The sequence below is a fragment of the Solanum lycopersicum genome, chromosome 7 (assembly GCF_036512215.1).
Source record: "Solanum lycopersicum chromosome 7, SLM_r2.1".
Lineage (NCBI taxonomy): Eukaryota > Viridiplantae > Streptophyta > Magnoliopsida > Solanales > Solanaceae > Solanum > Solanum lycopersicum.
In genome coordinates, this window is record NC_090806.1 from 70,148,072 (window position 1) to 70,163,183 (window position 15,112).

General features: G+C 38.2%; 2 protein-coding genes across 12 annotated transcripts; one reads left to right on the forward strand and one right to left on the reverse strand.

The window, feature by feature from the left end:
- LOC606305 (putative chloride channel protein) lies at window positions 1-8,820 on the forward strand. Of its 2 annotated transcripts, XM_010325890.4 has the most exons (10): window positions 1-569; window positions 1,272-1,674; window positions 2,471-2,665; window positions 3,845-4,299; window positions 4,393-4,497; window positions 6,455-6,685; window positions 6,846-7,058; window positions 7,209-7,441; window positions 8,229-8,319; window positions 8,486-8,807. In XM_010325890.4, exons 1-9 carry the CDS (start codon window positions 234-236, stop codon window positions 8,308-8,310), a joined length of 2,253 nt encoding a protein of 750 aa, XP_010324192.1. In that variant the 5' UTR covers window positions 1-233; the 3' UTR covers window positions 8,311-8,319; window positions 8,486-8,807. The 2 variants fall into 2 exon arrangements, with proteins under 2 accessions (XP_010324192.1, NP_001234185.2); NM_001247256.2 differs by having other exon boundaries at window positions 64-569; window positions 8,229-8,820.
- Window positions 8,821-9,296: 476 nt separating this feature from the next.
- On the reverse strand, window positions 9,297-14,919 carry WRKY2 (WRKY transcription factor 2). Of its 10 annotated transcripts, none has more exons than NM_001247717.2 (6): window positions 14,658-14,806; window positions 13,209-13,706; window positions 11,493-11,681; window positions 10,554-11,416; window positions 10,293-10,451; window positions 9,297-10,197 (listed from the first exon to the last, which is right to left on the reverse strand). In NM_001247717.2, exons 2-6 carry the CDS (start codon window positions 13,659-13,661, stop codon window positions 9,642-9,644), a joined length of 2,220 nt encoding a protein of 739 aa, NP_001234646.2. In that variant the 5' UTR covers window positions 13,662-13,706; window positions 14,658-14,806; the 3' UTR covers window positions 9,297-9,641. The 10 variants fall into 10 exon arrangements, with proteins under 10 accessions (NP_001234646.2, NP_001300945.1, NP_001300944.1 ...); NM_001314016.1 differs by having other exon boundaries at window positions 14,636-14,806; NM_001314015.1 differs by lacking the exon at window positions 14,658-14,806 and adding an exon at window positions 14,542-14,636.
- Window positions 14,920-15,112: the final 193 nt, after the last annotated feature.

Here is a 15,112-nt window from a genome sequence, read left to right on the forward strand (position 1 = left end):
AATGATTAAACTTTGTTGGTCAATGATAGGGATATTTTGGGGATTAATCGCACTCTGTCCTCCACTTCCCGTCGTTAGTAGCTTAAAGTCGTAAAAAACTCGATTCCGGTAGCGACGGCGACAAGTTAACCTACTGAGAAGAAAGTTGTTAAATTTACACTCAATTTCGTAATGCATGCTGGTGGAATCGCCGGTTATCCTCCGACGAAAAGCCGGTGAAAAATTCCTCAGAAATGTCGGGAGGGGAGTACGGGGATCACAACATTTTGTTACGTTCTACTTCATCGGCGTCGGAAGGCGATGTGGAAAGCCAGTCATCGCCGAGGAGAACGAATACCAGAAGCATTAAGGATCTATTGAAGAGGTTAGATCGAGGATTTTCTGGTCGGCGATCATCGGATAGGGATCATCACCACTCCTCGTCGCCTTCGCCTTCTAATCGCCGCGGTGTTTCATCTACTGCGGATGAAATTCTAGGGGATAGTGCTCCGCCGGAATGGGCGATGTTGCTTGTTGGATGTCTCCTTGGCCTTGCTACTGGCCTTTGTGTTGCCGGGTTTAATCGAGGGGTTAGTTTCAGCTTATAGCTTGCATTTTTGTTAAAGCTTATTTTTTGTTCAATAACTGGACGAATTTAGCTAGATTCATTGCTTTTTGCCTATGTTGGCAATTAGTTGTGTCATTTCTATTTCCTATCTCAATTTGCACATGATAGTGATTGATTATAAGATGCTTAGTGTGGAGATTTTGTTGAGTTGGCTTCAGATAGATGTTGTCAGTTAATCACTTGATTTCATTACACCTAATCGTAAACTAAATTAGCGGCGACGAATACTCTATTCCAGTCCGTTTCAGTGCAATAATACATGCATTTTATCTTCTAAAGCAAATTAGAGTTTCCTATCATTACCAAAATCTGAAAATTGTGAATTTGGGAACAGCAAAATGCTGTTGCTTTATGAAATCTGCATGTTATATTTTTCCTGTTATTTAGTTGTGTGTATCGATCCTGGGGTTTCAGTGTTTCCAAAGTAGAGATCTTCAGTAAATGAGTAACGGCAGTTCCTGTGGTTTGCTTTCCTTTTTGGTATGGGGAATCTGCGGATTGAGGGTCTGCTTTTGTGACTTGCAAGCTTTTCTGACCATTTTTGTTGATTAAAGGTGTTGAATTTGGAGAGTTGCTTGTACTGTATTTCTTATGTTGTTAACCAGTAGTCTTTGAACTGTAAATTTTTATTGTATATTGGATGACACCGAGGATATTTGTTTAGGTACATGTAATACATGAGTGGGCATGGGCTGGTACTCCTTATGACGGTGCTGCTTGGCTTCGTTTGCAAAGGCTAGCTGATACTTGGCATCGGATACTTTTAATACCAGTTTTGGGTGGAGTCATTGTTGGCATGTTGCATGGTCTGCTCGGAATATTGGACCAAATAACACAGTCTAGCTCTACTCAGGGACAAGGATTTGATTTGATTGCTGGAATCTTCCCTACAGTGAAGGCCACTCAAGCTGCTATAACTCTGGGCACTGGTTGTTCCTTGGGTCCTGAAGGTCCTAGTGTAGATATAGGGAAATCATGTGCCTATGGATGCTCAATGATGATGGAAAACAACCGGGAAAGAAGAATAGCTCTTATTGCAGCTGGTGCAGCTGCTGGAATTTCTTCAGGTATGTTTTTTCTTATTAAGAAGTATCTGAACCAAGAAATTTTTCTTATTCACTTTCAAAGTAGTGCAGAATATTAGGCCCTTAGCGAATTATATGTTTGGAAGTTTTTTAGTTTGTATGTAATCTCTGAGATGATATCTCTCAGAGATATTCTAGAGACATTGCCAAAGATGAGATATTGTTTGTTCGATCTCAAAACCACTATGACTGGATGCTTTTGTGAATTTCACTTGCAAGGAAGGTTTTTTTTGTGTTATAGCTTGTATGGATTATGACTTTAATGCATATTCTAGTGACGCTAAGAAGAGAACTCTCATGCCGTCCCACCTTTCTTCATTCCCAAAAGACTTCTTTTTCTCTTTCTCAAAAAATGAAATTGTGTTGTCAAAATAGGCAGTCACCTTGGAGCCAAATTTCCGACAAGTCCTTTGAGCTGCAAGGTTCAATATGGGTCTCAATATCAAAGGAGTAGAAACTATTCCCCCTTAGCTAATATGACTTTGTGTGGGTCCCACAGGCCATTATTTACAACAACAACTACAACAACATGAAATCGCACAAGTGGGGTCCGGGGAGGAGTGTGTATGCAGACCTCACCCTATAGAGAGGCCGTTTATCATTGCAGGGAGAAATACTTGGTTATTATTTTTGTCGATGTGTCAAATACATAGTCGGATAGTCTTCTTTAGTGCACTTCTGATACGTGCATATCCATGGGCGTGTACTTATCTGTGTGAATTGTGGCTTGCCTCAGCTGGTTGATGGATCGTTAGGTTTAACATTTTTTGTTCTGCAGGTTTCAATGCAGCGGTAGCTGGCTCTTTCTTTGCAATTGAAACAGTTTTAAGACCACTCCGTGCTGAAAATTCACCCCCTTTTACAACTGCGATGATCATATTGGCTTCTGTTATATCATCAACTGTATCAAATGCAGTACTTGGGGAAAAACAGGCTTTCACAGTGCCCACGTATGATATGAAATCTGCTGCCGGTATTTGATCTAATTCTAGTTTATTTTATTATGGCTAAAACATTACTACTATAGTGCATGAGTATTTCCGTTGGTGTTGTTCTATTTATTTTTTCTATAACAGACACGAGTCAATGACGAGGTGTATTTGCCCTTTCACAGTTTGGCTGCACTCTGCCAGTGTTCATGTTGCATTGTTGAATGAAATTCTTGTAATCAGGGAATTTTGCATATGCATTTCTGATATACTTGTATCATTTCTCGTGAAAATGTTTCCCGATGGTATTCATACTTGCTACTGTCATTCACATGCTAACTTTTGCTAAAAAAAGGGAACGGACAATGTCAAATACGCTTTTCTCTCGTCTCCTATATGTCTAAAGTAACATCTGAGTGTACTGTCTCTTCTCTCCATTGTTATAGTCGTAACATAGAGTCAATTCCTATTGTAATTTTTGGCATGGATACCATGCCAACCTCTCACACATCCTCATCGGGTCATCTGGGCATCTTCTCCTAACATCTTGAACCATCTCTATCTCACTTTCCTCAACTTATCTACCCCAGAGGTCACTCCCACCTTCTCCCAGATATCTTCATTCTCAATCTTATATTTCCTAGTAACTCCACGCATCCACCTTAACATTCTCAATTTCACAACTCTAATTTTTTGAAACATGAGAGTTTTTAACAGGCCAACACTCTATCCCATAAAACATAGTCGGCCTAATCACCACTTTGTAGAACATACCTTTAAGTTTAGGTGAGCCTCTATTTCATCCCCCTCACACCAATACGATGTGTGACATTATTGTTGATCTCCCATTACCTTGCATTGAAGACCCAAGATACTTGAAATGAGCCGTGTATCAAGGCTCACTTCCATGCCAACCTCATGTGTCTCATCACTGAACTTGCACTCCAAGTATTGTTTGTCTCCAAACCTCCAGCCCAGGGTTAACTCCACCGTTATTCTCGTCAATCGGTACTATGTCATTTGGAAATAACAACAGACACCACGGCACCTCACCTTGGATATGGCGTGTCGTAAGTTACATTAAGAGAGAATTTATAATGTGATGTCCGATTTAGATGACTGGGTATCATGTTACTTCATGCTTTACATATTAAACTGTCTTGATTCTCCTATTTTTTTTATGGATGTCTTTCTGAATACTTGAGAATGCTTCCTTTTTGTAGAGCTTCCATTGTATTTGATACTGGGGATGCTGTGTGGAGTAGTAAGTGTTGTTTTCACTCGATTGGTGTCGTGGTTCACCAAGGGGTTTCAGTTCCTCAAGGAAAAGTTTGGACTTTCTGATGTTGTCTGCCCTGCTTTGGGGGGTTTAGGAGCTGGTGTAATAGCTCTGAGATATCCTGGAATTCTCTATTGGGGTTTCACTAATGTTGATGAAATCCTACATACTGGGAAAACTGCATCTGCACCTGGAATTGGATGGCTAGCTCAATTAGTTGCTGCAAAAGTCGTGGCCACTGCTTTGTGCAAAGGGTCTGGCCTTGTTGGTGGATTGTATGCACCAAGCTTAATGATAGGTGCTGCTGTAGGTGCTGTATTTGGAGGGTTAGCCGGGGAACTAATTAATTCAGCTATTCCAGGGAATGCTGCTATTGCCCAGCCGCAGGCATATGCACTGGTCTGATATACTTTTACCTTCCCCAAACAATTATTACACTCCAATGCCGTTTAGGTGGTAAACTTTTTTAATGGATAAGTGTAAACAATGCAGGTGGGGATGGCTGCTACACTAGCTTCAGTTTGCTCAGTGCCTTTGACGTCAGTGCTTTTATTGTTTGAGTTGACAAAAGATTATAGAATTTTGCTTCCTCTCATGGTTAGTCTTGCTGAACAAAAACTCACTAGTTCTAGTTGTTTTTCATGTGTGTTACTAAAAGCTCCCATGCTTGATATAAACACCTATCTTTGTTATCTAATTTCCAAGTTTCTGAGTAACTCAAGTCCGTAACATAGTATCTCTTACTTTCTGAGTAACTCAAGTCTTCTTTGTGAAAAATTGTTGTCATCCTAGGTTAACTTCATAATTTGAGTATGCAATGGACTTCCTTTAATTGTATTGGCTAATTTTTGAGTTACTCACATTCTGAGATCAAGGTTTCCCCGCTTTGCTACATTCTGGTGTTTCTTTACCAGTTTATCTTAGGTAATCATTAAGTATATTCCTGACTTTTACTGTGGCGGTACTGCGGTTCGCATGTATTGATCTTTAACTTAATTTTGAGCTGTGTTTGACCTCCAAAATTTGGATTAAGTGGATCTTTTGGCTACTATCTGAACATTCTCCGGGGAATTCTGTGCTGAAATCACCCTGAGGGAGAGTTTGTGTAGTCAGGTGGTAAATTTGATCTTGGTAACCTTTTTGGTTGGTTAATTTAATCTCTGTAACTTTTCGCCATAAGTTTATGCTAACACGTTGGACTATTGTCCTCTCTACATTTGAGAGGTAAGAGGGCTAAACTATAGGAAACTATGCTGCCATAATAAGGAAACCTTCTATTATATTAAAGGCTTAAGTCATCTGCGGCCCCTTAAAGTTATCCGCATATTTCATTTGGACACCTTATCTTAGGTTTGTTCCAATTGAACACCTTTATTAGTTAAAAAAAATACCTATCGAACATTTTTTGAAAATAAACAAAAAGTAGAGATTGTGTGTAATACAATCGCCACTAACGTGGCATAATATCTAATGAAAAATTGACACGCGGCATTGGGCCATAATAACAATTAGTAAAAATAAATTAGGAAATACTTAAAAGCTATGTGTTCAGAAAAAAGAAAAAAAAAGGCTTTCTTTTTCCCTTTTCTTCTTTGCAGATGCCCAGAACAACCACCCACCCCCGACGTCCATTTTTCTCCATTATTTTTCTCAATACACACACAATTGTTGGTCAAAATTACGTGCACTCCGATAATCATCCTCACTCCACCTTATGAATCTTTAACGATTTCAAAGAAAATAATTTCATATTCGTAATAGTTTTGTCGGAAAAAATGGAATTTCGCCGGAATTATTTTAAGCTCAATTTGATTTTTGTTTTTGATGAAATTCTCTTCCACAACTTAAATGAATATCTTTATCAACAAACTCTTTTAGTTTATTGTGTTTTGACTGGTTATATATTTAATTGATGTTTCTCTGATGACGACAACAACAACGATAATATTGATGATGACGGAATGATGCTATTTGAGAAAGGGGTGTGTCGATGGTGGGAAAGGAATGGTGGACGAGGGTTCTAGGTAATACTATTGAATTGAAAAGTCCCACCGGGAAAGATGAATTGGGGAAGAACTGCCAGCAATTTTTTCTTAAAAAATTCTGTTCATATTATGATTTTTCTCTTGTTGACATGTTCATTCTTTATTGGTCCAAAAAAAGATTTTTTTGGCTTCAAGCGCCTCTTAAATGTGTATTACACTTACAATGCCATGTCATGAAAAAGTATTAAATAAGTACATGTATTAAAGGGTAGAGGTGTTCACTAGGTACAACCCCTAGTTGAGGTGTCTAAGTGAATTATGCAAACAAATTCAAGGGTCCGCAGATGACTTAAGCCTATATTAAATTACATTACAGACATAACGTTACATTATAGTGTACTATATTAAGACTTATCCTTATCGGACTTGTACAAATCTAACTTGCATCTGTGTTTGCTAGTTAGATAATCGCATAGATGTATTTTGCTATTGTAGGTTGCTGTTGAAATGATAAATGGTGTAAAACTTGCAGTTTAAGTCATGCAATTGTTTTAAATGTTCTTTAATAGGGTGCTGTTGGGCTGGCAATATGGGTGCCTTCCGTTACCGACCAGCCAAATGAAGCGGAGTCATCAGAAGCCAAGTTTGCATCAAAAGGTTACTCTATTCTTTCACCAACTGATGAAAATAATGAAGGGAATGGTTCGAGGCAATCTGGTGAGAGAAATAACTTGGAACTAATGGAGGTTCATAACAGTCATGAATCATTTGATGAAGGTCTCATTTTAGAAGATCTAAAGGTACTATCTTTGCGTTGGCATCTAGAATGTGGGAAAAGTTTGCATTTCATGGGATCTTGGTTTTCAATTTTTTGAACAAAACACCACCTGTTTTCTTTTAGGAGACTTATTTTGTGATTTAGGTACTTCCAAGAGTCTAATGTGTATTTCCTTCTATTAGGTTTCTCAGGCCATGTCAAATGATTATTTAAAGGTCTCTCCAAGCCAAACTGTGAAAGAAGCATTAGAATGCATGCATGACGGCCGACAGAGTTGCGTTCTTGTGGTTGATGCTGAAGGTTACTTGGAAGGAATTTTAACATATGGTGACGTGAAAAGGAGTTTGTTTAAGAACCATGGGGATTCTTCCAACAAAGATTTATCAGTCACAGATGTATGTGCTTTAGATTGCCATCATGACAAATGTCTGTTAGTGTTAATTTCTTTTTCTCCCTGATTTAGTGTTCACTTTTCCATCCTTGTCTCCGGGAGATTCAGTCCATGCACCTCCTTTCTTTTCTTACTTTAGCTATTTGATTTACAGGCAAATACTTGTCTTGTGTCCTCTATATGCACAAAAGGGATAAGCTATCGTGGCCAAGATTGTGGACTCCTAACTTGTTATCCTGATACGGATCTAGCAATTGCAAAGCAACTAATGGAGGCAAAAGGAATTAAACAATTGCCTGTGGTCAAGCGTGGTGGAGAATTCAGAAGAGAAAGAAAGCGCAGAGTTATTGCTCTTCTGCATTATGATTCGGTAGAGGAGACGATCAGGTTTTGCAGCTTCTCTATGTAATATCTGATATTATGCTCGTCTGTTGCTCCGTTTTGCTCTGATCCAAGTTTAAACTGTTCCATATGTTTCTATGTGGTATGCAAGTCACAAGAGTAGGAAGTTCTTTTTTCTTTTGGGAGTAAAAAGAAAAGGTAAAAATGGATTTATGGTATGTGTTCTTTCATTAACTGTAGATCCTACTCTGTAGCTTTATTCAGAGGGAATTAAACTGCTAGACGTTTTGGAAATTGAGCAGAAATCTTTATCTTATGAGGGCCTGTAAATGAATGGAACTCGTAGAAGATGTGAACTTAAGTGATAGTTATAGGGTTCTTTTGATATTTGGCGCTAAACTACAGCTTGGTAAAATAGGTTTGAATGACAATACAGCTGTAGCTCGATTGAACACTCATATGGAGCTAAAAGCCCAAGAGGTGAAACTGATCTTAGTCTTTGCCTGAGTTTGGTCGTGTTAGCTTGCTTCTTATACCACCTGTCATTTGCAAAAGAACAATATTATCAAAGAAAGTAAATAAAAAGGGGAGAGAAGAACGTGTTAAAGACAGAAGTGACTCAATCAAGATTATGCAGGTGGAGCTGAACTTTACAAGAGTTTTTCGAATCCTTGTAAGATGATCAAAAACATAGTTCTAAAATGTAAATTGGCTCCCAGCACAGCCTTTGTGCTGATAACTAATAGACTACTCATTTGTGGATTTTGAATTGTTTAGACGTGCTTGGGTTTTGTGTTGTCAGTGTGTTTTCTGAATGTAATTCATCCTACAGGCGTGAAGTGAGTCACCGAAAGTCGGTCTACCAGCAGAATGAAGAAGAAAAAGATAAGCAGATCATAACGAATGGCCATTAATTGTTCAAGGTACTGTATATCACCAGCAAGTTTCAACAAGAAAATTTGTGTTTGTTCTACTTTGGCATCAATCTGAGTCTGGAAAGCAAGCTTCAACAAGAAATTACGATCTTAGTTGGTCATCAGTAGGTAATATCCAATTTACTGTATATTCTTGACTTAATTATGTGTGCAGAAGTTGAGGTTCCTTCCTGTTTGTTTCTGGAGCGAACATGCTGCACCAGGCTGCCAACAGAGCCGGAGAGCGTAATAGCATGAGTTTTCCTCAAATAGTTTTAGTTGTACTTATCAGAAAGGCAGTTTTCGGTGTAAATTTGACATTTTGTACATGAAACATATGCTTGGTAGATCAAGGTAACACCAAAATGTGAAATCGTCATGGACTAATATATATACACAAATTGAGAGGTAACTAGCTGATATTGTATTCATATATGTATCTTTTGATATGTTAAAATTAATTTTACTATTGGGTGGGTTCCCTTTTTATCCATTTACACCTGTTGTTGTTGATGGAAGTGTTGTGAAATTTATTACAAGCCGGCAGATGCTTTACGCCGCCTCGTAGCAGCGAATGTAATCATGATGAAAATATTCGACCATGAAACTTCTTATTTATGTAGTTCTATTGGTATGAGACTTGTGCCGTAACTACTACAAAATATGCATTGGTACAACTTACTACTTGTCTTAAACATCTCAAATAAAGAGCACAATGCACCAACTTACTACTTCTCTTAAACATCTCAAATAAAGAGCACGATGCTTGTCGTTTGAATTATGCAGATATTAGCAATATAACAACGTTTAGTAAATTATGTAGGGGTCATTTGGTTGTTGGTTAAAGTCATGGAAATGTGACGTAAATTGGATATATACATACACCATTGATGTCCAACTAAACATATAAATTAGCTGTACTTTCAACTCTCAGACAGTGCAGCAAAAGATGCATGCATACGCCAACTGATGAGAAGAGACATAAATTTCTTGTTGAAACTTTTTTTCTTAAATATAAGAGCAAGGCCATCATTGTGCGTTTTAGGCAAAAGAACAAATACACGGAGGAGGACATAAACCTTAGCCTCCAAAATACGATAGGACATGGAACTTTTCCATGTTACAACCTGAAACTGTTTGTCAGTATAGCAAGAAGCTGAAGCACAAACGTCAAATGAGTGGCGGCCTATATGGTATTTAGAAGTTAAAACAAAGACAATATAGCTTCAAAAAGTTGTATTATAGGACTCTGTGTAGGGAGGTATGCCCATTAAGTACCAAAATCAGCATCTCTAACTTTCTGTTCTTTAGAGAAGACAAAAACTGTAAATTTACATCTGAGGTCCAAGCGACAAACTGTTCAAAAATTGCTGATAAGCTGTTGGGCCAGGATCTGACAGAGGTTCCACCTTTGGTTCTTCCTTTGGGAACATAAATCCCATATCATGCATGGGTCGCGGCTGTCCTAGATATGGATGCATAGGAACCTCCCCTGGCTTGTTTTGATTAGGATGAAATCCGGCCATTGCTAGACTGGATAGGCCGCCTTGCTGGTTCATTCCATAGCTAAATCCTGGGTTAGGTCCAAGCTGGGGGGGCCTCCCTGACAGACCAAATGAGCCCAATGAAGGTTGCCTGTCAAATCGCGCCATAGCATTCTGAAGTTGAGCAGCCTCCGGCCTATGTAAATGGTTTTGAGCAGGGGCAGTAACTGAAGCTGGATGAGTGTTGGAGGCACCTGAATTAACATGACTACTGTTGCGAGCTGCAGGAACGTCGTGGTTGTGCTTCCCTTCGTAGGTGGTAATCACTGACTTCAGGTCATGCGAGGCCCTCTCAACATGCTTCCTGACATTGCAGCCAGCACTTGTGCACTTGTAGTAACTCCTGCCAAAAGGAAAATCCATCATTTTTAGCAAACAACTTTACAAGTCAAAATTCGGAATTCTGGTGTCATAAATTTTTTTATTGATGTGACTAACCTTGGATTTGGATTCCCTTTGACAACCTTTTGCCCATACTTGCGCCAGCGATATCCATCATCAAGGATGTCCACTTCGCTTGTAGTTTGAACCACAACTCTTGGCTCCCTGATGGCTCTAGTAGCACCAGTCATATCTGCAGAGTAGGTCTCAAGCTTCCTAGTAATATTTACCAAAGAGATAATAAAAAGTTAAGTACTCAGGTAAATTTGATAGAATTATGGAATTCTCATTCATTAAGGCTAGCGATGATATAGAAACCTTCTTTTAGACTCGGACTCATCTCCTTCACCCTCATAACCTTGTGATACGCTGCCATGAGTTCCACGATCATCTTCATCTTCATCATTTGAAAAATTCGACGACACATCTACTGCATCACCTGATTCCAAACGAGTGTTATTCTGAGCAGAGAAAGGGGCAGATCTGTTGCAGTGCTCGGAGCCCAAGTTTGCATCACGATTGTTGTTCCTCCAATCAAAACCTCCTCCACCACCAGGTGCTTTGTGGAAGTTTGCCTGACCGAGATCACCATTAACACCACTTGCACCTTGTTCTGCACCGTCCACCTGTAGGTCACCAAGTGAATTTGTGGATCCAAGGGCTGATCTACGGTTAGGTGGGGGTTTTGGGTGATTGTGGGCTCCCTTGTATATAATCTCAGTAATATGACCCTCTGGAGATCGCTCCACTTTCTTCTTGACTGGACAGGTTGGATGTGTGCACTTGTAATAACTTCGGGGGTACTCGCTCCCCTTAACTTGTTTCTGCCCATATTTTCGCCAATTATAACCATCTTCAGCTGGGGCACCAGCAACATTTGGATCTCCACCTCCTCTTTGATCAATGTCCTCATCTTGCGGTTCATCGAGAGGTGGAGAATGGTCCACAGCACTACCAACTGTCTGAAAAGTCCTAGAATCTAGGGTAACATTATTAGCCATGACATCCTTCTCAGCAGAAAATCTAGGGAAATCAGATGATTGCTGAAGCGTTCCATTCTGAGTCGGGTTTTGTGTAGCTTCCACACGGTGAGATACAAGCGAATTCTGGGAATGAACCGAAACTTCAATGTTTGGAAATCCTTGCTGAGAAAAATTGGACGGGTTCACCTGCAACCAAGACTAACAAACAAGCTCAGAGATTGGAAACAAACAGAATATCTGTGCAGAGTGCATTTGAGAGATTGAGAGTGATTACTCTGCTGGTCGTGCCAGGAAAAAGAGATGGAGCAGTCTCTGGAACTGGCTTGAAAGAAAAGGATGATGAATTGATACTCTCTAAAGCATTATCTTTCCTTTTATCTGTATCCTCCATCATCAATGCCGAGTTTCTATTGTCAATGCCTGAGGAAAATAGAAATTTTCCAGTTGTTGGGGATGGTTGCACCTGCAAGACAATAATAGAAAATTGTACATGAAAAGAGAACCTTGAAGAAGAATATTTCAGTTTTAGAACAATGGGAGTTCACAAAAATGTACAAGTGCCCAAAAGAGGAGCCAAAATGATCCAAGCAAATTGTGCCTCTAAATGATACTCCGTTTCAATTTTCCTGTTTGGTTTGAACTTGACACAAAATTTAAGTAAAGAATACTTTTGAGTTCTGTGGTCTTAAATTAAAGACATGTAAAATGAACCAAAATGTTCTTTAATCCTAAGGACTTAAGCATGCCACGTGGAAAGTTATAATTAAAGAGTTACCAAAAATGGGAAGGGACATTCTTCTTTAAATGGCCTAAAAAGGAAATTGAAACGGATGGAGAATATGTATCAGAAACAAGATCTTGCAAGATTAACAGTTGTCCTATACAAGTAACTACAGACCTTGAAGCTCTTTTCTGGGTTCTGAAAACTCCAAATTAGAAGATTAAATCAATAGTAAAAACCAATACATGGACCATGATGTGGAATTAGGACTCACAACTTCTTTAAACTCTGACAATTGGTTTTGCTTTAGTATAATATAAAGCAAGGGGAAGATGGACGGATGACAAGTTGCAGGTAAACTTTGCAAAGCAGGCAAACTTGAAGTAAGATACCGCAGGTAAAAAAATTATTTTATGATGTTTATGCTATAAACTCAGAAGATGAAACCCTTCATTCAGTAAATGCAGAAAAGAATTGCATGGAGTTTGATAAAATGCAAGAATTCAGACCCAGTAAAGAGAATGGTCATGACTGTAAAGTTACCTATTTTAAAAAAAGAATGCTCGTGATTGCGACACACCATAAAAAGATTCATGAATAAGTACAAGAATCTGAATTTTATTTATGAGCTAGTGTTTTCTAAAGAACATGAATAACTAGTTGCAACAAATAGCAATCTAAGCAAGTATACCTATATCCTTCTACAGCATTATATATAACTCCCATTTCAATTTCTTTGCTTTTTAGTCCGTATCAGAAAGAATATTTCTTCCCTTTTTTCGGCAACTCTTTAATTCTAACTTCCCACATGACATGTTAAGATGAAGCGGATCTCGGTACATTATAAATATCTTAGATTCAAAAGTCATTTTTACTTTCTAAAACTAGCCAAGCAAATTGAAAAAGAGGGATAGTATATTTTCACAAATCGCAGCATAGAACAATCATGGACTCTACCTAAAAAAATCAAAGAAGTTGGTTAGGTAGAACTATTAAAATAGATACAAATATTAGTCTTCAATTGATTCATCCAGTATATCACCCAAGAGAAACTCTAATCATAGTCGCAGCTCCTCTTGTCACTTTGCAGAATCGATAGCCTATTACTATTTAAACTTCAGTTTTATATCCCTTTCATTTGTTGTTGGTGTGCTTCTTAAACTTCCACCATTATAGCATAGTTCAGAAATAACGAATAATAAGCAACCTAAATCTGGGAAATCAATTATGTGATGGGAGGCAAAGGGTATACAGGAATTGTATTCATACCAGTGAATTGGAGAGAAAAACAGGAGACTCTAGCAGGGTTGTTGGACTAAGACCAGGAGGAATAGTTAAATAAGGAGAGCGAACTCCTTGATTCTGCCTCAGATCAGCAGGTCTAAGGCTCTCCGTGTTCAGCTTTGGGGCATTAAATCCTGCTCTAGCTGCTATTCTTTCCAAGAGTCCTCCTCCGCGAGAGTTCATTTTCTGGTCAGACGGCACACTCAACTTCACCGGTTGTGGCTCACTGATTGCAGCTGGTGCTGTATCAACTCCATCTGAATTGCCAACATGTTCTTGAGGACCAGAAGCTAAGTTTCCACTAGTTTCATTGGTGCCATCAAACGATAATCTTGACCCACCATCATCGCCTAGCAGTGAAGAGAAAAACGTTCTTGGACTTGGACTTGGAGGCATCCAATCTCCCATAATGGCAACATGATCATCAAATCCACCCATCAATTGTTGATACTAGTATCATGAGCAACTCAAACGCCAAATTAACTGCAATGAGGAGTAGCACGAAATGAATATAAAGCCACAAAGATTCTAAACCACTACAGTATTTAAAACAACTCTTTTATGAGTGCTTTTTAATAATGACAAAGGAGGAATGATACTCGAGACGTTAAAACTACTTCCGACATAAGACACTTAGCTGTCCACTCATAATCATCTAAGGTAACTTATTCTTACAGTAGATTCTCCCAGATATAATAGAGCAAAGATCTCAAACCAACCTCTCCATTAATCAATTCTCCTTCTATATCCACCAGACACACGAACTACTCTTGGATTACCATTTTTTATTTTCAAATTGGGATAGGGGAAGGGATTACAAGGTGAGGCATCCAACACTCACCAACAAGATCAAAGCTCAAGTAGCCAACCAACTAACCGAGCTACTAAGATTCCCCTCAGATTGTCATCAAATCAAGGAATCAGGATACAACAGCATAACAGTACTCACATATACCCCTCCATCATTTTTACTTTTGTTATCAAAAAAGCCCATCAAAGGAAAACAAAATAGACACAAATTAATTACATTCCACAAAAGCATAATTTTGATCTAGGGCAGGTGTAAAAACATGTCATTCCTTCACTTCTCCAACCTGTAACTGATTATAGAAGGTAAAGATTCAAACTTTAATAAATCTTGAAGCACATCAGGATCTAACAAAAAAGGAAACAACCAAAAAGAAACAAGAAATCTTTTTCAGGCAAATGGGGGTCATCAAAAATACCCAAAACAAATAAAAACACACAGATTAAAATCACAGGAGCATAAATCAATCATTAGAAATGATGATCAAAGAATAACAATAAAAAAAATTACCTGAACAAACATATATATATATATCAAAAAAAAAGAAGAGAGAGTCAAAAAAAAAGAATGATAAAATGGAAGAAAATAGACCCTTTGGCCTGACCTTCAACACAGATTAGTCTCACCTTAGAATTTATTTTCTTTTCCCAACTCCACCCACAGACTTTCTTCCAAGAAACAAATGGGAAAAAGCAAAAGCAATCCTTTCTCCCTCTTTCTCTCTCTTTTTCTCTCTCTGTGGAAAAAGGGCTAGATTGGGTACAAGATTATGATTGATTAGCCAAAAGAAAAATAATTATAGGAATATATGAATAAAAATTGGAGTGGGGTTTGTTTGGATGTTATGGTGGACCTCTAAATGTTTTGGTATCTTTTGAAAGAGTGAACAATCAAATTGAGGATTTTTATGAGACTTTTAACACACAATTTTTTATTTTTTTTTATTTGAACTAATTTTTTTAATAATTTCATAGGATAGTTATTATTTTTTATTAATAATTTGAAAGATCATTTACCATTAAGATACAAATGCATGGAAAACATACTATTTATATTCATTTTGAACGTTACAATTTATTTT